General features: G+C 40.4%; 1 protein-coding gene across 8 annotated transcripts in view; it reads left to right on the top strand.

Annotated features, from left to right (window-relative positions):
• Window positions 1-26,883, top strand: part of EPHA7 (EPH receptor A7) — a 181,628-nt gene that overhangs the window by 93,079 nt on the left and 61,666 nt on the right. Inside the window, exon 6 of one of the 8 annotated variants that reach the window (XM_048844988.2) lies at window positions 2,675-3,981. The exons of the other annotated variants lie outside the window; for them this stretch is intronic. Coding sequence (XP_048700945.2) covers window positions 2,675-2,757 — 83 coding nt within the window. The 3' untranslated portion in view covers window positions 2,758-3,981. Of the gene's footprint in view, window positions 1-2,674; window positions 3,982-26,883 lie in introns of those variants that run through there. 8 annotated transcript variants of the gene reach the window in all.

Here is a 26,883-nt window from a genome sequence, read left to right as displayed (position 1 = left end):
TGTCCAAAGTCACACAGGAAGTCTGGGGCAGAGCAGAAACTTGAACCCAGGTCCCAAGCTAGTGCTTTAACTACTAGACCAGTTGTCCCCTCATTGCATTGTCCTCATTCCATATTCCTCTCATATTTCAAAGCTCACTGGATATCCAGCAGATGGCAACAACTTTTAACCACTGCAAATTTGTGAAAAGCTCTCTTGTTACCATTCTCCAATTTCACAGATATATACTCCCTATAATACGATGGTGCTATTTTCCAGTAACTTAGAAAGATGGGGCATGTGCTGTTAGAGACCATCTATTTTAAAAGGATGAACATAGAGAAGAGAACTCTCTAGTTGAGACTGTGTAGGTTTCCTAGAGCTACATGTGAACAGGGTATTATGAAATAGAGACAAGAACGATATTGTGCACATTAAGAATGTTGAAAACTTATGTATAAACAATGTTGACAGTTTATGTTGCTGTTTTAATATGGATGTGAAAACCTATAATAGCCTAAAATATTTGTTGTTTGTATAGGGTTTACAAATTCCAATACAAATTCAGAACCAGAACAAAGATTTTTTACCTGTTTGTTTTTTATTAATGAATGTTACATTTGTTAACCTTTAAAGATTTGTAAATTCTGCATTATTGATACCAAATATACATCAGGCTCTATTCTGACTTCATTCGTTTTCCTGAGCAGATTTTTTTTACCGTATGTGGGAAGAAAAGTGCTTGGATTATATTAGAGTCAGTAAAAAGAAATATCCAGAAAACATTACTTCACATCCAGGGAAGAGTTAGATGACTTTATTTTTTAACTCTCTTTAAGGGTTGCATTAAACCATTTATGAGTCCTTCCCTTTAATCATATAAATCATATAAGAGAACTTTACGAACCTGAATGCTGAGTGTGTCTTATTAATGTGTTTTTAGGGTTGGCCTAACTGTGTAGTGCACAGAAACTACTTGGTGTTAGAACTTCTTGGTATAAATACCAATAGTGGTGTCCAGGTCTAATGCCTTTTAAAGGGAGCGTGTGTATACTGGGTGCTGCTAATGCTTCCATATCTGATAACTGAAAAGCTGCTTTATTCAGATGCTGTACTGCTAATGGCTCAGCACTGGGTGGGGCCTTAAAGTATACTGGGACAGTCAGGTGTTAAAATGAGGAAGTTTTTAATCCCATTGTAAGAAAGTTACTAGAGCAGCAGATCATTGTTGTTCTATGGCACTGAACTCCTGGGGGAAGATCCAAAAAGCTGTGGATCTTGAAGATCCTGCCTAGCAGAATTGCCATATGATACAGAATAAAGTATCTAGGCTAAGGGTTTAAAATTTGGCCTGTAAATTTGGGTGCATCCATTTTTGAGTGCCCCGTTATTGATACCTAGGGCCTGATTTTCATCAGTGATTAGAACTGAAGTTGTAGGTGATCAGCATCTCTGAAAATCAGGCTTTGAGGCACAGAAATTGAGGCATCCAAACTTAGAGGCCACATTTGAGAACTTGGGTTTCAGTGCCTATCCCTTACACTTTATTATCTTTATCATTATTGTATATTATCATTCGGCAACTTAAACAGAAAAGGAAAATGGATTTCTCTTGGGTTTTTTTCCCCATGATTATGAAATCTTTGGTGATTAGTAACAGCTTGTTGCAGTTTTCAAGAATAATGTATCCTTTAACTGCCTTGTTATGTTGTCAAGATCAGCAAAATCTTAGGTTATCTGCCAAGAGGTGGCTATAACATTGTACAGCTTTTAAACCTTTTTAAATTGTTTTATTTGTTGTGTTTTTATGAATTTTTGTAACCTGGCAGTTTAATTTCCATTCTTCTGTTTTCTACCCTTATTTAGACTAAAGACTAATGTATATGGGGTTTTGTTCTGGAATAGCTATTCCTGATCAACTCCTTGTGTGGACCCTCTGCTTCCACATTAGCTTAATCTGCTTCAGAAATGGATTAAACTAATTTGGAATAAGACACTCTTATTCTGGAATAAAAGCAATTGTATAGGGAGTTATTCTGCTTTAAATTCATATCCTACCTAAATCCAAATTAACTTCTCACTGTAGACGAGATCTTACTTAACTAACCAGCATCTATCCAATACATATTTCAGTGTTCAGACCAATATCTATGGTAGGCTGCAAAATATTGCTTTTGGTATAGTCAAGAGAGATGCTTTTCTGACTAAATTATGGAAAAGTTTGAATGTTGCATGGTCTGTAAATACAGCACCCTAGTTATCTCCCCATATCTCATACTGAATAGAATAGTTGCAGTGAGAATCGGAGTATTGAAAGAAGTTGGTGATTCAGCAGATACTACTTTATCTGTGTATCATACTGACTGAACCCATAGCCCTTCATGAGAAAAGGAATTGTGCCATTGGAGTTGCTGCCTTTAAGATGAGAGACAAAACCAAAGTCCTGTCAAATGTAGCCTTGGCATTCTTTTCAGGGTTACAGGTGTTAAGCCCAGTGTCATAAACAAATTCTAGTTTGAATAGTTATGTCTAGCATACCTGTAAATTCAATTGGATAAGCTATTAATTCCTGTCCCAAACGCTTGTGAAGTATTTCTATCTTCCATGTGCTCTTTAGCTGTTTGCACATTTCACCTGAGACCTGACTGAAGTGATCTTTCTCTGTCTCTCAATCTTTCCCCGTACACACACAAAGTAATTGTGAAGACCCTTGCAAGTTCATGGAGAAGCTTTCCAGAAGCCAACTACAAGCTCGAGAAATTGAAGTTAATATTCTAGTCTTTGCACAATCTGTATCTAGGCCAGGATGTGGAACTGAAACTTCTTTATTGGTACTGATGGATGATCTCCTCCTGTCAGTGGTTAGAGGAAAGACAAAGACATCCATTCTCATCTTCCGGGACCTCTCTGCAGCATTCAGTACTGTCAACCATGAGATTCTGCTGTCTCACCTGAGAGAGGTGGAGGGGTCCAGGGAAATGTGCTAAAATGGTTTGAGTCCTACTTGGAAGGATGCATCCAGCAAGTAATACTGAGAAACTGAACCTCCACTACCAGACCCCTCACTTGTTGAATCCCACAATTTTCTCTCTGGTCCTTTTCAACATCTACATTCACCGGGTAGATGAACTGGTCGGATGTCATGGACTCAAGTGGCAGAAACATGCAGATGACATCCAGCTCTACGTATTCCTCACCACACATGACCACCCTACTCCACCAAGCCCGCACAGTGCTTAGACATGATCAACTCATGGATGAGGTACAGCTGGCTGAAGCTGAAGCCAAGCAAGTTAAAGGTGATGCTGGTGGACAGAGGAAAGAATTTGCAGTCATGGTGAAGTCTCTTTTGATTGAAGGTTCACATCCACAGTTGGTTGATTCAGTCCATGAATAATGCTTTCTGTCTTCTCCAGCTGGAGACTGTATCCCACCCTGGCAGATGTTGACCTGGCCTCAGTTATTCACAGCTTTGTCTATTCTCAGATGGACTACGCAATGCAGTGTACCTTCCCATAAAGACTGTAGTGCTTAGGAAATTCCAGCTAGTACAGAACACTGCAGCATGTCTCCTCAGCAGCATAAACAACCACAAGCACATCAGACCTGTCCTCCTGTTTCTATGCTGGCTTTCCATACACTATTGAATTAAGTTCAAGGTCTTGGCCCTAATTTCAGGGTGCTCTGTGACCTGGGCCTAAACTGCCTAAAACTGTGGACAGGCACTCAGACATTCTGGTGATGAGTGTGGTATAAGAACCTATACAGAATAGAATTGAATTTGGATATTCCCGGGTGAGAATCCTGTAGGAGTTAAGATCCTCAGCTAGTGTGAACTGGCGCAGCTCTCAAAGGCCTTCATTGAAACTATGCTGAATTATAACAGATGAAGATCAAGTCTATAAACCTATATTATAAAACCTGGTTGGATTAGATGGCTCATAAGCTTCTTTTCTAAAGAAGTTGCTAAACTATCTTTAGTTGTGCCAGTAGTCATGAACATAAATAACACAATATTTACATTGAAATTAAATACCAAAATAATAAACATTGTGACATTCAATAATTTTTACCTAATATTAGTCTTATTGCTGTTGCAAAGATATTGGGTTCTCAGGGAAGAGTTTGAAAACCAATCTCTGTACAGTCAATTCTTCCTATAGATACTATTCCTGATATTTTTCTTCGGTTTATCTGTTACTGAAGATACATGGTTCAATTTGTGCAGTTCTGCTGCGGGAGTCTGTTGGATCTTCTCTACTTGGATTAAAACTCAAAATCTGAAATTAACATCTTTAAACTAGTAAACATTACAGCAATAAGAATTTAATCCTAGTGTGTCTGACATTAACTACTTTTTTAGAAGATGCTAGAATTAATCAAGTTGATCTCGTAGGATAATATTCTAGCCCAAGGTCCATTTTCTGTCTATCATGTTATTAAATTTGTTCTAGTCTGGGCATACAAATTAGAGTTGGCTGAGTCAGATAGGATAAAATATACACAAACCTTCGAGCAGAACTCTGCTCCCGTTTTGGTGATCTAAAAAGCTCCAAGGACTTCTGTATCTGGTACTCACCAGAGGTGTGTAAATTGTAGAGCACTTTAATTGCCCTGTGTAGACCCTGCTGACACATTCTATAAAGTACCTAGTACACTTTGATGTCATCCTGGTACCTTGTGTAGAGCATGTCACCAAGGTTTTCATGGCGCAGGGAGAGTGCAACATTTTAGAACACGCTACAGTTTACCCCCTTGTGGTGCACATTGCTGCATGTGACAAGCCCTGAGGTGTTTTTTTTTTGTTTGTTTGTTTTTTGTTTTTTTTTAATCTCTGCATTTTGAAAGACTTTTCTTCTGGATTTTATACTTGGTAGGAACCAAGAAGTGAAGGAAACATTTAAAAAAATCTATCTCCTAAGAGACACACTAACGAGGTTCAGGTACATCTGAATAAGCAGCCACCCTTTTAATTGCTTATCCAAGCATCTTATCCATTATTGCATAAAGCCTATTTGTACATAATTTCCTTATATCTTTTGGCAATATGGAGATATTGGGAAATATGACTACCTCGGAGCCCATGCAAAAAAAAACCCCAATTTTATAAGAGAAATGTTTGTTTGGTGAGGGGAAAATCAAAATTTCCAAAATACTTAATGCAACTTAATAGCATTTTTAACAGTTATTTTCATGCCATCAGTACTTCTAGTATCTGTGGGCCTGATCTCTCTTGCACTGATTTTCAAGTATAGAATTACTCTTTCAGTAGAATGACTCTTAATTTGCAGTAGTGTAAGTCAGAGAAGCAGCCAACCCTTTATTTTTCTAGGGTTCCATCAGGATGTAATTGTGTTTTGATCCAGAATACACCTGCATCTCTGCCCTGCCGTTATACTACTTTGTCAGAGGCTCTCAACCTTTTTCTTTCTGAGCTCCCCTCCCCTGCCAACAGGCTATAAAAACTCCACAGCCCACATGTGCCACAATAACTGGTTTTCTGCGTATAAAAGCCAGAGTCAGCGTTAGAGGGTAAGAAGCAGGGCAGTTGTCTGGGGCCCCATGCCACAGGGGCCCCCATGAAGCTACATGGCTCAGGCTTCAGCCCCAGGTGGTGGGGCTCAGGGACATGGTATTCAGTTCCAAGCAGTGGGACTTTGGCTTTGTGCCCTGGTCCCCAGTGAGTCTAATGCTGGCCCTGTTGGAGATCCCCCCTGGAACCTCCTCGAGGCCCCCTAGGGGGCCCCAGACCTCTGGTTGAGAATCACTACTTTATACTACTGTATGTATTAGAAAATCACCCCATACATCCCTGGCCCTGTTTTTTTTTTCCTCAGTTACAAATGAATTTCAGTGTGGATCACTCAGTCAACCATTGTTCTCAGTTTACTCTCCATTAAAATCAGAGATCATGTCAGTTTTCAGGCAAAGTAAATTTAAGGATTTAATGTACTGGTTCCCATGCACTGGTGTGTTTACCAAGAGAAATATTTCATCATCTTATTGTGACTATACTCTGCTTTCCTTTCCTGGTCCATTGCAATGTTGCTACCTGTCTCACATTCAGTTAGTACACTCCAACCTATGGAGGAGTTGTTCAACAATACTGAAAGAAGGACAGGAGCCACTTGATAATCAGGCCACTAATTTATTATTAGATGTCTGGGACTACCCAGCGGATAAAAGTATACAGTGCAGACAACATCATCTTCATTCAATAATGGCCCAGAGGCTGCCACCAGTCCCCCCTTTCATTTTCCATCCAGGTGCTTCAGCCAACCCATGGCTGAGACTTTACCATCATCTCGCCCGTCTCGTAAGAGGGTTAAGGTGAGCTGTAAGAAAGGGGGGTTGGCTCTCTGCTGTACCAATCATAGCAGCCCCCACCCCATTCCGTTCCTTGAAACAACACCTCCTTCTTAAGTCCTTTACCAGGCCATTTATCCAATCACTGGATGCCTTCTCTATGGAGAATCTGCACTGGACATCCTCGCCACACTTACATAATGAGTTGTGACACATAGCCTAACCCTCTTTCCTCTTCAACAGAATAGGTCCTCCCTGAAACCCACTGTGGGGAAGGCAAACAAACATAAATAAATAAATAAATAAATAAAGAGAACCCACTCCACCTCGGCCAATCTGGTGGAGAGGGGAAAATTCCTTCCCAGCAACCCAGCTCAATGCCCATAGCAGGTCCTAGCCAAACCTGATATTTGCCATCTCAGGGGGAGGGAGGGTGGATGCTGCTTTGCCTGCTGCATGGAGAAGGGGTTTCTAATGCCCAGGCGTGCCCCTTTTAAAGCCTTCTGCACTTACATTCCCAGGGGATGAGTCAGCAGCACCACACTGACCCCCACCCACCTTTTTGCAGCAGCTTCTGACCTCCTTTCCTCCCTTCCCCCCCCCCCGCCCCCCCCCCCCCCCCCCGACACACACACTACCCATAACTGCTACCCTTCCTCCGGAAGCCCGGACAACAGCCCCCGGCTTCAGGTGTGATGTGGTCATTTGGCCTGTTACATACCTTAATGGTGGGTTAGTGCGTGCACAGCTGAATAGAAAGTCATGGGTACTAGCTGGTACAAGTTAGGTGTTAGCTCTTGCTAACACGTGGTTAACCGACTTTGTCACTCCAAAATATTCACAACTATGGCTCTAAGGGAGCCCTCATTATTGTGGTGGGGCTTTGCTTGATTACATAACTTTCAGTATTCAAACAAACTGAAGCCAAGTTCATGGTTCTGAGCTTTCAGGAACTTGAAAACAAGAAATTAGTTTGTCAAGGGAAAAGGAAAAATGGACATTATCGGTGAATTTCTTTGCACAGTAAAATATAAAGTAAAAATGCCAAAAGAATGAATACTAGGACTAGTGATTTAGACCCTAATCCTTCAAACACTTATGCACATGGTTAATATGACTACTGAGATTTGCCCTATTAAAGTCAGTGGGATTTTCATGATAATAAAGTTAAGCAAATGTGTATATACAGGCTTGAGGCCTAAGAAGAGACAGCCTGAAAAAGATTTCATCAGCTCTAGAGTTCTAGATTTGTACATCCGCTCATACTTGCATCAAGCTTCTCCCCATATAGTTCCTTGAATTTTGATAGTTTAAGGCTGGCTGTTATTGCTACATAAATAGCTTATTGCTTTTGCTAAATATATTCATCAGAAGAACAGAAAACTGAAGAGCCACCTGGAGTGAAGATTTTAATATTTCGTTGTTACAAACTAACTCCAAAACCAGTGTATTTTTTTTTTCCCTCAGCAGATTTGGTGTGAAAATGTTTAGCGTAGCAGATGGAGCTACAGCTGGTAGTGTACATGTTTATCAGGGTAGCTGGCATTTAGCTGTATCCAAAACTGATATCAAGCTAAAAGAAGCTAAAATGCAGCAGTGATTGGAAGCTTAGATGATGCTTTATTTGATCAGTTAGGAGTAAAATTCTTTAATTTTCAGCACTCCGGCCTCAGAGGAATAGTTTCAATCTGGAGAAGTTTTAAATATAAAAATAAAATAGAAAAATATATCAAATAAAATATTTAGATACTCAAACTATGTTTTAATAAGTAGCTGGGGACATTCAGATCACAACCTTAGGTACACTGAAATTGAAGGCTTAAGTGACGAATAACATGCATCTGCAAATGTTTAATTATCATGTATGTTCTTCATGCAGAATACAGAATATGTATGATATCTTATTATACAGCAGAGTATTTAGATGGAGCTTAAGAAGGGATGCATGACCAGAGAGGAATAGGAACTGAACAATTGCAAATAACTATCACTATTAGTAGTAAGACAATAGTGCTTAAAGGCCTCAACCACAATTGGTGCTCCATTGTCCCAAAGAATTTATAATCTAAATAAAGAGGACAGATACGTGAATTGAAAACTTACTTACAAATTGTGTATACAACTGAAAGCTCCTAAGTCAAATGTAAGATATACAAGTGACAGAAAAATTAAGTTTATGTACCCCAGGCTAAATCCAAACCAGGTGCAAATATGGCTAGAACTGGTCAAGCCAAAGTTACACCCATCTATTAGTCCAAATTTGGACCACTGACTTTGGCAGTATTACAGGAATAATACTGTACTCAGAATGACCAGATCAAGCATACTTTCTTTCTTCCAGACATAATTATTCTTTCTGTGCTGTTTCTTTTCCTTTGGGTCCTCTGCAAACATAAGAAAGTTCTGACAGGTGCATTAGTTTTCCTGGTCTCTATTAGATACAATATTCCAGAATGTTAAAATGGTACAGGATTGTGTTACATAGTGCTATTTTGTACAAGACAATTCCTTATAATTTCTATGTCTAAGGAGTTATGTATTGCAATTGAGATCTGTTCCTCTTATCCTTCCATCCTATAGACTGCAGTGCTAATTTCCTTTTTTTTTTTTTTTTTTTTACACGAGAAGTTCCAGAATATACTACTTTACTTGTTGCCAGTAGCACAAGTAGCAGAGACAAGTGTCTCTCTGGCCATCTGAAGTGGCAACATTATAGATGACTGAGTTGAGACAGTTCTGCTCTCTCAACCTGAACCATAGCACTAAATTACTCCTACTCACTGCACACCGATGCTTGTTCCCTCTTTGGTGATGAGTAAACTTTCTGTCTCATGGATGTGACATTAAAATGTGACGGTGCCCTCAATAACAAAACAACAAAAAATCTGAAAACCAGGAGCTGATTATTTTATATATTTGGTACAAAGGTAGCAGAGCTGGGGCTGCCGAGACTTGGCCTTTCATTATTGTCATTGAGATAAGTTAACATAAAAAGCATGGTGAGATCCTCTGGGCCCTTTATACTGGGAAAGGGCCAGAGCAGCATAAAAAAGGAGTCCTAAAAGCCCCAGTGCAGGCACTGTTCTGCCCTCTGAGGACTGCTTGGAAGCCCTAGTGTGGGGGGCATGCTGGTGGAGAAGGGCAGGTTGCAGCACACAGCTCTGGGGAGATTCCAGACAGCACTGCAGTTCATAGGCCAGACCTGGGAGGCTGCTATAACTTAGACAGACCCCCAGAGCTGTCAAAGTTACACTTGGGACCTCTCTAGCCCCTGGAATAGTCTAGGAATGGGAGGGTGCAGTGGTAGCTTAAAGTCACCTTGACAGCCCCATTTCCCATTTCTTAAAAAGTTAAGCATGTGAAGCTTAACATGCCTTTGATTCTCTGTTGTTGAAAAGTCCTTTATAAAAAATATCTACAGGGCAGTAGAAAAGCCCTTATGAACATTTAAAAACTGAAAAGGTTAAGTAATTCTATTTCTGTACTAGAAATTTTTAAAAATTAGTCAGATTCAAATAATTCAAACTGACAATGTCCCTTTTAAGGACTATGCATCAGACACACTCCTCCAACAGTACTGGGCAATTCCATACAGTTAAGTTATAATTATGCAAGTCAAATGATGGTGAGATAATACTTTATGATGTAAATAGCCATGATATTTTATAAGGCAATGGCTACGTTTAATATATTCAAACTTCTACTCTTTCCATAGAACATGAACACAGTTACTTGTATTCAGGAACATGTGGAACCCTTTAAAAATGAGACTATGCTGAATGGAAATCCGGATTCTTTAGTAACATGAGTTCCAGTAAGCTTATTCTTATCTTGCCTTTTAGCTTTTTAATGTTGTCTCTGAGCTTCACTAATTGTGTTGGGCCATGCTGGCTCCAGAGCAACTAAACATTAGCACAAATATGCAAGCTTTAAATATGAACTTGGCCAAATTATATTTTAGACTAATACTTATGTAATTTAGTATATTATGGATAAATGAAAAGGAATATCCCACATTTTTATTTTTCAGTTTTGGTAATATACTCTTAATTGTATCCAGATTATATTTTTTTTGTTGAGAAAATAGAAGAAAGAATATATTGCAGATATGGCACCGTTAGATGTTCCACAATGTAAGTTTCATAATAAAGTAAAGAGAGTTATGTTTCTCCCCTGTGTAACAAACTTGCACTAAAATGCTGTGTGTCCTAATGGTCATGTTATTTTAAAGCAAACCAATATAACTGGTCTCCAGCCACATTGTATATCATAGTAACATAATGTTCACCTTCCAGAAGGGTCTTTTCAAGGAGGAAAAAATGCACAAATGGGTCTGCTCAATAAGCGCTTCCACTAAAAACTGTGGTATGTTAAAAACACCCTCATTTCTCTTTTCCAATGAAAATAAGCATTTAATAAGCCAGTGTTGAGCAAAAAAACACGTGCAGGTGTGAAAAAAATATTTATTTCCCACTCTCAGGATGCATCTCTTATTTTATTTTGATGGCAGCTTGCAGCGTACATCAAGTTGAACTCAGCAGACGGAATTTGGGTTAAATCCAGATGCTGCTTTACACTAACAGCTGGTGATGAATACTGAAGTCAAAATATATAACAAAATGTTGAAATTTAGGGCCAGATCTTGCTAGCCTGGCTTTCTTAATGGGAGTTTTGCATGGTGACGGTCAGCAGGATTTGGCTGTTACTATAAGAGATCAGAAGAAAAAGAGTATGCTAAAGTGTAGTGTGTAGTAAGGATAAGAAGAATTATTCCAATTAGGACAAAGCCTGTATTTCACTTAATAGTTTGTAATCCATGATTGTAGGTGAGAAAAATGGACTGGCATGGTGGAAAGTTTGACCCTTATAAACAAAGAGACAATAAAAGGCCCTTCATAATCCATTTGTTATTATTAGGAATTGAAGATTAAAACTTAATCGGCAATACATAAATAAATTAGGGTTGTCAAGCGATTAAAAAAATTAATCGCGATTAAAAAAATTAATCGCGATTAATCGCACTGTTAGACAATAATAGAATAACATTTATTTAAATATTTTTGGATGTTTTCTACATTTTAAAATATATTGATTTCAATTACAACACAGAACACAAAGTGTACAGTGCTCACTTTATATTTATTTTTGATTATAAATATTTGTGCTCTAAAAAACAAAAGAAATAGTATTTTTCAATTCACCTCATTCAGGTACCGTAATACAATCTCTTTATCATGAAAGTTGAACTTACAAATGTAGAATTAGGTACAAAAAATAACTGCATTCAAAAATAAAACAATCTCAGACTTTAGCCCCTACAAGTCCATTCAGTCCTACTTGTTCAGCCAGTCACTCAGACAAACAAGTTTGCTTACATTTGCAGGAGACAATGCTGCCCTCTGCTTGTTTACAATGTCACCTGAAAGTGAGAACAGACGTTCACATGGCACTGTTGTAGATGGCATCGCAAGATATTTACATGCCAGATGCGCTAAAGATTCATGTGTCCCTTCGTGCTTCAACCACCATTTCAGAGGACATGCATCCATGCTGATGACAGATTCTGCTTGATAACGATCCAAACCAGTACAGACCGATGCATGTTACTTTCATCATCTGAGTCAGATGCCACCAGCAGAAGGCTGGTTTTCTTTTTTAGTGGTTCGGGTTCTGTAATTTCCGCATCAGAGTGTTGATCTCTTAAGACTTCTGCAAGCATGCTCCACACCTCATCCCTCTCAGATTTTGGAAGGCACTTCAGATTCTTAAACCTTGGGTTGAGTTCTGTAGCTATCTTTAGAAATCTCACATTGGTACCATCTTTGCATTTTGTCATATCAGCAGTGAAATCTGCACGAACAACATGTGCTGAGTCATCATCCGACACTCCTATAACATGAAATATATGGCAGAACGTGGGTAAAACAGAGGAGACATACTATTCTCCCCCAAGGAGTTCAGTCAAAATTAAATTAACACGTTATTTTTTTAATGAGCGTCATCAGCATGGAAGCATGTCTTCTGGAATGGTGACCGAAGCATGAAGGGGCATACAAATGTTTAGCATATATGGCGTGCAAATACCTTGCAATGCCAGTTACAAAAGTGCCATGTGAATGCCTGTTTTCACTTTCAGGTGACGTTGTAAATAAGAAGAGGGCAGCATTATCTCCTGTAAATGTAAACAAACTTGTTTCTCTTAGCAATTGGCTGAATAAGAAGTGAGTGAACTTGCAGGTTCTAAAGTTTTGTTTTTGAGTGCAGTTATGTAACAAAAAAAATCTACATTTTTAAGTTGCACTTTCACAATAAAGAGATTGCATTATGGGACTTGTATGAGGTGAATTGAAAAATACTATTTCTTTTGTTTATCATTTTTATGGTGTAAATATTTTTAGTAAAATAATAATATAAAGTGAACACTATACACTTTGTATTCTGTGTAATTTAAATCAATATATTTGAAAATATAGAAAATCAAAAATAATTAATACATTTCAATTGGTATTCTGTTGTTTAACAGTGTGATTAAAACTGCGATTAATAGCAAATTTATTTTTTTAATCACGATTAATTTTTTTTAGTTAATCATGTCAGTTAACTGCGATTAATCAACAGCCCTAAAATAAATTAATATAAATATGTTCTAAGAAAAAAAGAAGGGCTTTACATAAAATTCATCATTTCAAAGGATGCTATGAATTTAACTAAAATTCTTGACTTGATTTATTTTCCTTTTATGTATGTATGACCAGCCACCATTATGGAATATTGTCAAAATTCCAGGGAGTAATCCAGCATACCTGGATCAGCCCAATGTATGTATGAGTGGAAAAAGAGAAACAGATCTACAAACTAAAAACCCTAAGTCAATTTTTAGATGTAAAAACCACCAGTTTTACTCTTATTGATCAAGCCTTGGCACCACTCTTGTTGTTTCTATATCCTCCATTTTTTTTCAAAGCTATTAGAGACTGATCGTACCCCTATTGAACATAAAGGAGATGGGCAAGTGGAGGCTGGAATTAATGTACACTGCTGCCTTAACAGTTTTCACTGTCTTATAAAGGTAAACCAGTGGCTGGTTTATAATATCCTTTGCTGTGTGGTTTGGGAGACTGTCAGAATCTAAGTTATTTTAATAAGTTTGGCCCTTCTTCTGAGCAGTTTGCATTTATTTTAGTTTTTGGTCTAGTCTTTGACTTCTCTATGTTCTCCAAATGAAACCACTGCCATTTTAAAAGTCTTGTTTCTCTCCTTTTAAATATCATGAAGAAAGCAAGAAAGTTGCTACTGACAAGTGACAAAGTGGAGTGTGTGTTTTTTACATTGCATGAAATGAATAAGCCCTTTAAGAGATTTTAAATGTGTTCCCCTGTGCCATATATTGATGCCTAATCACCTTATTGCTGGCAAGTGATGAAATATCCTTTGGGCTAGTGAATGCTGATTTCTCCCTCCCCACACAGTGATATATTGGGGTGATTTCATAATAGTCTGAGCCTTCAATTACAACTTTCTTTTATGGTGGTGTAGTGTTAGCACACTGAGCTGTAATACACAATATATATGACTCTTCAAAGTGAAAGGCTAATAGTTGTTCAAGCAGGTAAGGACAAGGCTGAGGGCAGAGGATGGACATCTTGAGTAAATGTGTTAAGCATAGCATGATTTACTTTAAAAACTTTTTAGCAGTAAATTCCCTTTCCATCCATGGATTGTGGAACCAGGTCCTCCCATTTCTAGCTGTGAAAATGCAAAAAATCCGTCCAAGACCTAGATTAGTGTGAAAAACTCTGGATAAAGTTGCCAGATAAAACAACCGGGTTTGCTTTCAAAAATGGTAGTGTTGACAACTTTTGCAATATGAGTGTGAGTCTTACAATATTTAGTGGTTTTTTTCCCTTAAAGCCCCAGCTGCTGGAATCAAGAGATTGTATGAGAATCTAATTTTTCATTAAAAAGAAATAGTAATTCTTCTTCGAGTGCTTGCTCATGTCAATTCCATGTTACATAGGCACACTCATAGCTATCATGGCATGGACATGAGCACACATCTTGAAGAACAACAGTTATTAGAGGTAGGTAACAGTTATTTTCTAGCCCTCATGGCCATGGAGAAAAGCTTGAAAACCTAAAGCAGGTACACCCTGCTGGCTCAGCAATCAGAAGAAAAACAATCCTAAATTTATTTTATTTTTTTAAATCTCATGATTTTTTGTGGCCTGACTCATGCATTTTTTTGGAGGTCAGATTTGAAGTTGGCAATACCATGATGGAGTAGAATACAAAAGGCAGAGTGTTTCTTTAGGTCCCACAGAAGGTCAAAATGCCAGAAGAAAAACTATTCCTCATAACAAGGAAGATTCAGGAAATAATTAGTTTCATGCAAAAGTACAGTAATTTCAGAGTGGAATATATGTAATAATGGGCTTTGAATGGGCACCCATTGAAGTCAATGGCAAAAGTTCTACTGTCCTTACAAGCACATTGTTGGATGTTTCTTCTTAATATGTAGTTGTGAATAATTAATAATGTGGACTTTGAAGAAATGTTATAAAGTTTCAGAATTAATAGTACACTGAAGTAAATAGAAGTTCACACATCTTAGAACTACAGTTTCAGAGTTTCTGCAGATGCAAGAAGACACCACTGCATTGATTTGCATGTTTTTCATATTTGAACATTTTCCTTTGCCATCAGGACTAAATAACAATTGTTTTGAAAATGAAATCTTAAATTCTGGAAACCAGTTCTGTAGCATCTTCCCCTCTAGAAGAAGAATATGATATTTAGGGTCCTGTTTAAAGCACTTTCTAAGTTTTTGTTTTAATGCATTAAAATTGACCAAAGAAGAGTCACTGTTTCTCTGATCATCTCATATCCTAAATGTAGAAGAAGTTTCTTAACATCAAAGGCCATAGTAGGTTCCTAAATTTAACCTGTTCACTGGTAACAGTAACATTCATAGAAGGAAACAATACGATGATTTCATTTGACTTGTGCACAGGCCATAGAATTTCGCAAAGTGATCCCTGCTTCCAATTAGATTAATGCTATTTTAGTTCTTGTAAAAAAACAGATATATCAAACATCAAAACAAAACTATTCAAAAACATGAAAATACATATTTTATATACATTTGTGACAGAAGTAATAAAGCCACCAGAGGTATGAACGCTGGGCATCAAATGTGACTCAAAACAGAAAATTGATATATGAAAGGAATAGATATGTTAAAATCTATTTTCTGTGTACCAAACCAAACTATAATTAATAAAAACAATTAAAAATTGAAGGGAAGTCTTAAATAAAGATTTGATTTTAGCATCAGTGTAAGGTATTTAACAGACTTTTTCTGTGCATCCTACTGCTTTTCTGCTTTTAAAGCACATTTAGTTAATATGTATTTTTTTACTATTAAGTATCACTGCAAACTAATTTGACATCTAATAATATCTTGAATGTCATTCAGAAATACCAGAGGGCTGCAGTCATAATCAAACAAGTTTGCTTTGAACCTAATTTGTCTCTCATTCCTGTACAAATACAGGTTTCAGAGTAACAGCCGTGTTAGTCTGTATTCGCAAAAAGAAAAGGAGTACTTGTGGCACCTTAGAGACTAACCAATTTATTTGAGCATGAGCTTTCATGAGCTACAGCTCACTTCATCGGATGCATACCGTGGAAACTGCAGAAGACATTATATACACACAGAGACCATGAAACAATACCTCCTCCCACCCCACTGTCCTGCTGGTAATAGCTTATCTAAAGTGATCATCAAATACTTTGTACAAATACAGTGATTTAAGGGATGGGACCTCATGATTTCTTTTCAGAATGTTTGCATTATGTCAAACATTTTGCTATGAATAAGGTTCTGGGTTTTCTTTTACTTTGTTTGTTTGATAACTGGACATTTGAAGTGTTCATGGAGCCTCACCAGTTCAATCCTGGTGGTGTCTTTGCTTTTTTTACAGATGTAAATGAATTTATTTTCTCAACATCCCTGTTACGTGAAACGGTTTTATTATCCACATTTTACAGATGGGACATTATAGTGCAGAGAGCCAGATTTTTAAAAGTACTTAGGCACCTAAAGATGTAGATAGGGATTTTCAAAAACTCATAGAAATTAGGTGCTTAAGGACTTTTGAAAACTCCATTAGGTGCCTATCTGCATCTTTAGATAGAGATTAAGATAAAAAATATCCATTAATTTTGGGTGCTCAATATACTGGAGTTACACATATAGATCCAGATTAACTCCACTAAGGATTTGACTGAGTATAATTTAGCTCATCATAACTGCATATGGATAAAACAAAGATAAAAAAGACAATGCAGTTTGCCTGAATATACACCTGGTCATTTGTCTTCTGCCTGCCAGATAATTTTTGTGGCAATTCTTTTAATTATCAAGAGTTTGGGATTTTGATGGGAAGAATTTGAAATAGGTAATTTAAATATAAAGCATTTATTTTAGCCCTTTAGCAAAGCACCTAAGCTAAGTTAAGCACATGCTTACCTGTGGGTAAGGGGTCATTATGTGATTCATTATTATGAATCAGGGTCATTATGTGTATTTAATCCTAGCCACTTTTTGAAAATGCATTTTCTCCTTCACACCCATGTCCTGAAAAACAGATGGAACTCTTTCAGAATTAGCAAGGAGAATGAGATAAGATTTAGTGTTGGAAAACTAACTGTTGAATTGTCATCCGGATATTTTACAGAAGTGAACCAAAATAATAATAGCACTTGCTCTTGACTAGTTATTTTGTACAGGTAAATTGTTTGTGTAGACACCAGGTCCAAAGTCATTCCTAGTGCAACTCAGAGTTCTACCAGAGATGAATTTGGCCAAGTGTGCTGCAGATAGAAAGTATCATTGCTTTAAGTAGTAATACTTTAGTATTACTTTTATGATTTTTTAATTATTTTTGTTTCAGAATTAGCATTTCAATAAAAATAAGAGAATGTTTGTGCATAAAAGTGTTTTCTGGGAGAGACAGTGAGTGTAAATGTCATCCTCTCTGTATGTTCTCCTACTCTCACTTCATTTGTTGAAATGCAGAGCTAAAGCTGCTTTTCTGAGCAGCCGGCGTTTTAGCATATTGAGGAATTTCAGAAATTATAGTTTTTTCTAAATGTAATCTTGTCAAGGTTCCTCCCCCACTCTGAACTCTAGGGTACAGATGTGGGGACCTGCATGAAAAACCTCCTAAGCTTATCTTTACCAGCTTAGGTCAAAACTTCCCCAAGGTACAAAATATTACACCCGTTATCCTTGGAATGGCCGCTACCACCACCAAACAATTACTGGTTACTGGGGAAGAGCTGTTTGGACGCGTCTGTCCCCCCAAAATACTTCCCAAAACCTTGCACCCCACTTCCTGGACAAGGTTTAGTAAAAAGCCTCACCAATTTGCCTAGGTGACTACAGACCCAGACCCTTGGATCTTAAGAACAATGAACAATCCTCCCAACACTTGCACCCCCCCTTTCCTGGGAAATGTTGGATAAAAAGCCTCACCAATTTGCATAGGTGACCACAGACCCAAACCCTTGGATCTGAGAACAATGAAAAAGCATTCAGTTTTTACAAGAAGACTTTTAATAAAAAATAGAAGTAAATAGAAATAAAGAAATCCCCCCTGTAAAATCAGGATGGTAGATATCTTACAGGGTAATTAGATTCAAAAACATAGAGAACCCCTCTAGGCAAAACCTTAAGTTACAAAAAAGATATACAGACAGAAATAGTTATTCTATTCAGCACAATTCTTTTCTCAGCCATTTAAAGAAATCATAATCTAACACATACCTAGCTAGATTACTTACTAAAAGTTCTAAGACTCCATTCCTGTTCTGTCTCTGGCAAGAGCAGCACACAGACAGACACAAAACCTTTGTTTGTCTCCCTCCTCCCAGCTTTTGAAAGTATCTTGTCTCCTCATTGGTCATTTTGGTCAGGTGCCAGCGAGGTTACCTTTAGCTTCTTAACCCTTTACAGGTGAGGGGAGCTTTCCCCTGGCCAGGAGGGATTTCAAAGGGGTTTACCCTTCCCTTTATATTTATGACACGCCCCCCAAATCTCAGCTAGGGTGAAACACTGGCTGGGATTTCTTCCTGGAGCTCTAGGAAAAACAGAGTTAATAAGACACATGCATCTCTAAATATACTACCAAGTACATAAAGACTAACAATATTTTCCACATCTCAAGGACGATTTTAACCAGTTGACTCTGGGAAACTTTCACGGGAGAGTGCATCAGCCACTTTGTTAGAAGCTCCTGAGATGTGTTGGATGTCGAAATCAAAATCTTGGAGAGCTAAACTCCACCGAAGAAGTTTTTTGTTAGTTTCTTTGACGGTGTGAAGCCACTTTAGTGCAGCATGGTCGGTTTGCAGGTGGAAACGCCGTCCCCAAACATATGGGCGTAGCTTTTCCAGAGCGTAGACAATGGCATAACATTCTTTTTCAGTGACTGACCAGTTGCTTTCCCTCTCAGACAGTTTTTTGCTGAGAAACACTACAGGGTGGAATTCTTGATCAGGTCCTTTCTGCATTAAAACTGCTCCCACACCACGCTCGGATGCATCTGTGGTTACTAGGAACGGTTTGTCAAAGTCTGGGGCCCTTAGTACAGGGTCAGACATGAGTGTCGCTTTAAGCTTGTTAAAGGCCTTCTGACACTTTCCGGTCCACTGAACAGCATTTGGCTGTTTCTTTTTGGTTAGGTCTGTCAGTGGGGCAGCGATTTGGCTGTAGTGCGGTACAAATCGTCTGTAATAACCGGCCAAGCCTAAGAAGGATTGAACCTGTTTCTTTGACTTTGGGACAGGCCACTTTTGGATAGCATCCACTTTGGCCTGTAGGGGGCTGATAGTTCCTTGACCCACCTGGTGTCCAAGGTAAGTCACTCTGTTTAGGCCTATTTGACACTTCTTAGCCTTAACAGTTAGTCCTGCCTCCCTTATGCGCTCAAGGACTTTTTGTAGATGTTCCAGGTGGTCTGCCCAGGAATCCGAAAATATGGCCACATCGTCAAGGTAGGCGACTGCATATTCTCCTAATCCCGCTAGGAGACCATCTACAAGTCTTTGGAAAGTGGCGGGTGCATTTCGCAGCCCGAAAGGGAGTACATTAAATTCATACAGCCCGAGATGTGTGATGAAGGCTGACCTTTCCTTGGCAGATTCATCTAGCGGTACCTGCCAGTACCCCTTGGTTAAGTCCAAGGTAGAGATGAACTGGGCCCGTCCCAGTTTCTCTAATAGTTCATCTGTGCGTGGCATGGGATAGTTGTCTGGGCGAGTTACAGCATTTAGCTTACGGTAGTCCACGCAAAAACGTATTTCCCCATCTGGTTTGGGAACTAGAACCACTGGAGATGCCCATGCACTTTCAGAGGGGCGGATTACACCCATCTGTAACATATCCTGGATCTCCCGTTCTATAGCAGTTTTAGCTTGAGGAGACACCCGGTAAGGTTGGACCCTAATTGGGTGAGCATTACCTGTGTCAATGGAGTGGTATGCCCGTTCAGTCAGTCCTGGGGTGGCTGAGAACGTTGGCGCGTAGCTAGTGCACAGCTCCTGGATCTGCTGTCGCTGCATACGCCCGAGGGTCATGGAGAGGTTCACCTCTTCCACACCACCAGCACATTTCCCTTCGTAGTAAACACCTTCAGGCCACTCAGCGTCGTCTTCTCCCTGGGCTGTAAACTGACAAACCTTTAATTCTCTGGAATAAAAGGGCTTTAGAGAATTAATATGGTACACCTTAGGCTTCCGGTTGGAGGTGGGGAATGCTATGAGATAATTAACAGCTCCCAGGTGCTCCTGGACCGTGAATGGCCCTTCCCACAATGCTTCCATTTTATGGGCCTGGAGCGCCTTTAAGACCATGACCTGGTCTCCTACTTTGAAGGAACGCTCTCTGGCATGTTTATCATACCAGGCTTTTTGCTCTTTTTGAGCATCCTGTAAGTTTTGTTTAGCAAGGGCTAAAGAGGTTCGGAGGGTGTTTTGTAGGTTGGTTACAAAGTCCAGAATGTTAGTTCCTGGAGAAGGTGTAAATCCCTCCCATTGCTGCTTCACCAACTGCAATGGCCCCTTAACCTCACGGCCATATACAAGTTCAAATGGGGAAAACCCTAAACTGGGATGTGGTACAGCTCTGTAGGCAAAGAGCAACTGCTGCAATACTAGGTCCCAATCATTGGAGTGCTCATTTACGAATTTACGTATCATGGCCCCCAAAGTTCCATTAAACTTCTCCACCATGCCATTTGTTTGATGATGGTAAGGAGTGGCAACCAAGTGATTTACCCCATGAGCTTCCCAAAGGTTTTTCATAGTTCCTGTGAGGAAATTAGTCCCTGCATCTGTGAGGATGTCGGAGGGCCAACCTACCCTGGCAAAAATGTCTGCTAGTGCCTGGCACACACCTTTAGCCCTGGTGTTGCTTAGAGCTACTGCTTCCGGCCATCGGGTGGCAAAATCCATGAAAGTCAGTATGTACTGCTTTCCTCTGGGTGTCTTTTTCGGAAAAGGACCCAGAATATCCACAGCTACTCGCTGAAATGGAACTTCAATGATGGGGAGTGGCTGGAGAGGGGCTTTGACCTGGTCTTGGGGTTTTCCCACTCTTTGGCACACCTCACAAGACTGGACATAGGTAGAAACATCCTTGCCCATTCCCTCCCAGTGGAATGACCCCCCCAAACGGTCTTTGGTCCTGTTCACCCCAGCATGGCCACTAGGGTGATCATGGGCTAAGCTCAAGAGCTTGGCCCGGTATTTAGTTGGAACTACCAACTGTCTCTGAGGATGCCAGTCTTCCTGGTGTCCACCAGAAAGAGTTTCCTTGTATAAAAGTCCTCTTTCTACAACAAACCTGGATCGATTAGAAGAGCTGAGAGGCGGTGGGTTGCTCCGTGCCGCCGTCCAAGCTCTCTGGAGGCTTTCATCTGCTTCCTGTTCGGTCTGGAACTGTTCCCTTGATGCTGGAGACATCAGTTCCTCATGGGATTGTGGACCTAGGCTTGGTCCCTCTGGAAGCGATATAGGGGATGGAGCTGTTTCTGTTGACTGTGAACCGCTCTCCGCTGGTGCACTATGTTGGGATTCAGGCTCCGGCTGAGCCTCTTGTGTAGGGTTATCGGCTGCTGCCAGTTCAGGTTCGGTGGGGCCCTCTGGTGTTGAGGTTGCAAGTACTGGATTCAGTGCTGACACGGGGTCTGGTGTTGGTTGTTCGGCTGGTTCCGGTTCTAGGACTGGTTCCGTCTGGGTCTCTGGGACTGGATCCACTACTGCTGTTGCAGACATTGGCCTGGGGTCCGGGTCCATCACCTCTGACTGGGTCCTGATAGAAGTTTCCGGAACAGAGCTAGGCCTCACGGCTTGTTTAGCCTGGCTGCGGGTGACCATTCCCACCCTCTTGGCCTGCTTCACATGATTGGCCAAGTCCTCCCCCAACAGCATGGGGATGGGATAATCATCATAGATTGCAAAAGTCCACATTCCTGACCAGCCCTTGTACTGGACAGGTAACTTGGCTGTAGGCAAATTGAAAGAGTTGGACTTGAAGGGTTGAATCGTCACTTGGATCTCTGGGTTGATTAAATTGGGGTCCACTAAGGAAGCATGGATAGCTGACACTTGTGCTCCGGTGTCCCTCCACGCGGTGACCTTCTTCCCACCCACACTCACAGTTTCCCTCCGCTCCAAGGGTATCTGGGAGGTATCTGGGCCTGTGGACCTCTGGTGTGATTCCGGTGCAATGAACTGTAATCTGTTGGGGTTCTTGGGGCAGTTGGCCTTTACATGCCCCAGCTCGTTACACTTAAAACATCGTCCAGCTGACGGGTCACTGGGGCGAGGAGGGTTGCTGGAGAACGGGGTGGTGGGACGATAAGGGGTCTGGAGGGTTCTTTGGGAGGTAGGTGGGGCTTTGGGCGGCCCCCGGTAATAAGGTGTGGTCTGGGGTGGTCCCTTCTGGTCTCCGCTCCAACTGCGACCAGTTTTCTTCTTCTCTGCCACCTCCACCCATCTGGCTCCAATCTCTCCTGCCTCAATTACAGTTTTGGGTTTCCCATCTAGGATGTATCTTTCTATTTCCTCAGGAACACCCTCTAAGAATTGTTCCATTTGCATTAGGAAGGGCAAATTTACTGGAGATTCAACACTTGCTCCTGATATCCAGGCATCCCAATGTTTCACAATGTGGTAGGCATGTCGGGTAAATGACACGTCTGGTTTCCACCTTAGGGCTCTGAACCTCCGACGAGACTGCTCGGGTGTTATCCCCATTCTGACTCTTGCCTTGGATTTAAACAGTTCATACTTGTTCATGTGTTCTTTAGGCATTTCAGCTGCCACCTCAGCTAAGGGTCCACTGAGCTGCGGCCTCAGCTCTACCATGTATTGGTCAGTAGAGATGTTGTACCCAAGGCAGGCCCTTTCGAAGTTTTCTAAGAAGGCCTCAGTATCATCACCTGCCTTGTAGGTGGGGAACTTTCTGGGATGGGAAGTGGTACCTGGAGAAGGATTGCTAGGGTTTGTTGGTATATTCTGCTGGGCCTTTATCTTCTCCATCTCCTCCACATACTTCCTCTCTTTTTCCTTCTCCTCCAGTTCTTTGTCCCTTGCTTCCATAGCTCTCCTGTGAGCAGCCGCTTGGTGTTGTTCTGCTTCTCTCGCTGCCTCCCTTTCTTGTTCCTTCTTCAGCCGCATGAGTTCTATCTGTCTTTCATGTTCCCTTTGTCTTTCCTCAGCCTGAAATTTGGCTAATTCCAGCTGTAGTCGAGCTGAGGATTTGGTCATTCTAACCTCTCTGTTTTTAACTAACTTTACACCCGAGGTTTAGAAATAAACAAACAAAACTTGGCTGTAAAATTTTGCTGTGCTGCAATAGAATACCTATTCTCTGATAGTGATTGTCAGCCTACAGAAAAAGACAATTCCCTTGTCTCTGCTCTGGGCCCAAATTAAAGCAAAAAACCTCCAACTGCTTGGAAACCTGCTTACCCAGCCCAAAGAAAAAGCAAATGGGTAGAACACACACCCCCTATTTACTTTTAGGAAGAAAAGAAAAAAAAAACCTCTGGATTGGAAGATTTCCCTGCAGGAGTTAAGTACCCTGCCTCCAGGCAAAAAAACCTGCAATTCACAAGATAATCCCCTTTTGTCTCTGCTTGGCCAAAGTTTCAAAGCTGCTTTCTGGACTTTCTTTCCAAAGAAAAAAAAAATTTCCTTTTTAAAATCTGTATTTCTAGTTCAAAAAATCTCAACTGGATCTGAAATGATTTCAGGTTAATCCCACCACTGTGCCACCATGTCAAGGTTCCTCCCCGACTCTGAACTCTAGGGTACAGATGTGGGGACCTGCATGAAAAACCTCCTAAGCTTATCTTTACCAGCTTAGGTCAAAACTTCCCCAAGGTACAAAATATTACACCCGTTATCCTTGGAATGGCCGCTACCACCACCAAACAATTACTGGTTACTGGGGAAGAGCTGTTTGGACGCGTCTGTCCCCCCAAAATACTTCCCAAAACCTTGCACCCCACTTCCTGGACAAGGTTTAGTAAAAAGCCTCACCAATTTGCCTAGGTGACTACAGACCCAGACCCTTGGATCTTAAGAACAATGAACAATCCTCCCAACACTTGCACCCCCCCTTTCCTGGGAAATGTTGGATAAAAAGCCTCACCAATTTGCATAGGTGACCACAGACCCAAACCCTTGGATCTGAGAACAATGAAAAAGCATTCAGTTTTTACAAGAAGACTTTTAATAAAAAATAGAAGTAAATAGAAATAAAGAAATCCCCCCTGTAAAATCAGGATGGTAGATATCTTACAGGGTAATTAGATTCAAAAACATAGAGAACCCCTCTAGGCAAAACCTTAAGTTACAAAAAAGATATACAGACAGAAATAGTTATTCTATTCAGCACAATTCTTTTCTCAGCCATTTAAAGAAATCATAATCTAACACATACCTAGCTAGATTACTTACTAAAAGTTCTAAGACTCCATTCCTGTTCTGTCTCTGGCAAGAGCAGCACACAGACAGACACAAAACCTTTGTTTGTCTCCCTCCTCCCAGCTTTTGAAAGTATCTTGTCTCCTCATTGGTCATTTTGGTCAGGTGCCAGCGAGGTTACCTTTAGCTTCTTAACCCTTTACAGGTGAGAGGAGCTTTCCCCTGGCCAGGAGGGATTTCAAAGGGGTTTACCCTTCCCTTTATATTTATGACAAATCTCTTCCAGGAGGAAGGGAGGGAAAGGATCTTGCCAAACGTTCATCCTGTTAAAGAATGACTGATTTATAAAGTAGTATTCAAACTGATTTCATTGATGAGGTCGGAATGGATCACATCCTGAATTAATTGCAGATTAGGCTCGATTAATCCATAGCCCAACATTCCACCAGCTGTGAGTTTTGCTGCAGCTTTTTTATTTTTTAAAGGTAGATTAGTTTTGATTTAGTTTGGAGGGGGATTGGAAGCCACATTTTTCTTTCGAAAGCACGCTGCTAATAAAGGGCAATCCTTTGACAGGTCTTTCGTTGGGTTTATTGAAACCTCTTGCACTTGCCAGAGCAGGTGATGAAGGAACTATGTGAGCTCAGTTCAGCGAGCCATTGAGAAATATGTTGTAGTTTTCAGAAGCAATAAAGGTTCGGTTTGGTTAGAGCCTGAGATGGAGCTTTGAGTTATCAAGTAGCACATCACTCAATAGTGATTAAGCCTCAAAGGTTTCCGAACAGTAACCAGTTCACAAGACAGAAAGAATACATTGTCTTACTAGGACCCCTTCAGTTTTTACTGTGCCACCGATCTTGTTTTCTCATCTGTCTTTTAAAACAATGCAATTAGAAGGCTTCTGTCTCACTCTATCCTTTTATATTCCATGGTATGAGAGCCTACCAAAAAGTCCATATTCATAAGAAAGTAATATTGAAATTCTAGAGCTAAGGAGAGGGTTTCAGTATTTTCCTGAGAATAGTGTCCTCTCCCTCTTTTCAAATCCTCTTCCATTCCCTTCATCTCAAAGTATATAAATCAACAAGATAGAAATTATGATCTCATTGAAGACAGGCACCATAAAACTAGTCAACACTGTGGATATATTTTTACAGGAGTCAGCCTAAATCATAATTGTGCACTATTTGCTCAAGTTGGTTAGTGTGATCCCATGGGAGGAGCACAGAATAAACAGAAGATGGACATAATGTGTTTCAGTATTTTTTAGTTATTATTCCATGCTGAAAATGTACATTGCATCAGACTCCCCTCCCTTACAGTACTGTTTGTATTATGGAGGGCTAGGAGAAATAATGAAAATGTAAAACAATTCATGTGTGTGAATGAAGTGAAAACAGGAGAATGCTTTTGCTGAGTTATAGCCCGCTGTATTTTTAAGGGTATATTGTGACTTACATGACATGCCCAGGCCAGAGAGTAAGAGGGAAGAACCATTCATTTTAGGCCCCCTATACAGGCTATCTGTGTCTTGTGCATTTAGGCCACACACTTACTTATGCCCTTCCTGGGACAGGTGGGTGCAGTAGGGCAGGGAATGGGAGGAGCCTCTACTCTGTACTCCACCCCACTCCACTCACTGCCCCATGCTGCTGGGCCAAAGCAGGGTAGTTGCAGGTGGGAACAACTGTGATGTTTGGGGTTCACGCAGGCCAGTAAGGGGTTTGGTCACCATCTGCCTTGTAACCTTGGGTGTCTTGTGGCTGTGCACCTTCAGGCCAGATCTCTGACCCCAGCGCCTCATAAGCCTCACCTTGGCTTTGCCCAATCTGGTTACTCCTTGCAGCTGACTTTAGTACACTTCCTGCCCCAAATTCATCCCAAAATCATCCTACTGCAAGGACCTGTCTCTCTCACTGGACCCTCACAAAGAAAATATTAGGTTCGCTGCCTTTACAAAGACAGTATAACTCGCCATGCTGTCAGCTTTCTGAAGCTCACACTTTACTGAACTTACACAGTGATGATGATTTATAATGAAAGCAAAACAAGTTCATTAACAAAAGAACATGAATTAATTACACCAAGTAAAGGGGACAAAGATAGAAATGGTTACAAGCAAATCAAAGCGAAAACGCATCTAAAAGACTAAGCCTTAATCTAGCAAGATACAGTTCGTTCAAGAGGGTTTCTCTCATCCACAGTCTTTCCCAGCATTTGCTAACCAGCCTGGCCTTGACACATCACGGAGATCAAGTCACTTGGTTCCTTTGTCTCACAAGGTAAAGGAGCAAGCTGGAGATTCTCTGTGTTCCTTATATTCTTTGTCTTACAGGTCAGGAAGGCCTCCTGGGGACTCAGTCTCCTGTGTCTCTCTGGGGTGCAGGAGCCATGGTAATTCTCTGTTTCTCCAGTTGAGGATCAGAATAACACTTGCCAGGTTAGCTTGATGGCTTTATTTATGGCTAATATGTAAATTGGGGTAAACTACTATTCCTTTGACTAGGACAGACCTGTTCATCACCTTTACCTAGGCTAGGCTGTTCTTAAACATAAAGGTCATAGAGACAGAATTCAAAACTTCACATATAATGTTAA

Source organism: Caretta caretta, chromosome 3, assembly GCF_965140235.1.
Source record: "Caretta caretta isolate rCarCar2 chromosome 3, rCarCar1.hap1, whole genome shotgun sequence".
Classification (NCBI taxonomy): domain Eukaryota; kingdom Metazoa; phylum Chordata; order Testudines; family Cheloniidae; genus Caretta; species Caretta caretta.
Note: the sequence above shows the minus strand (reverse complement) of the source record. Positions and strands in the feature narration are given on the sequence as shown.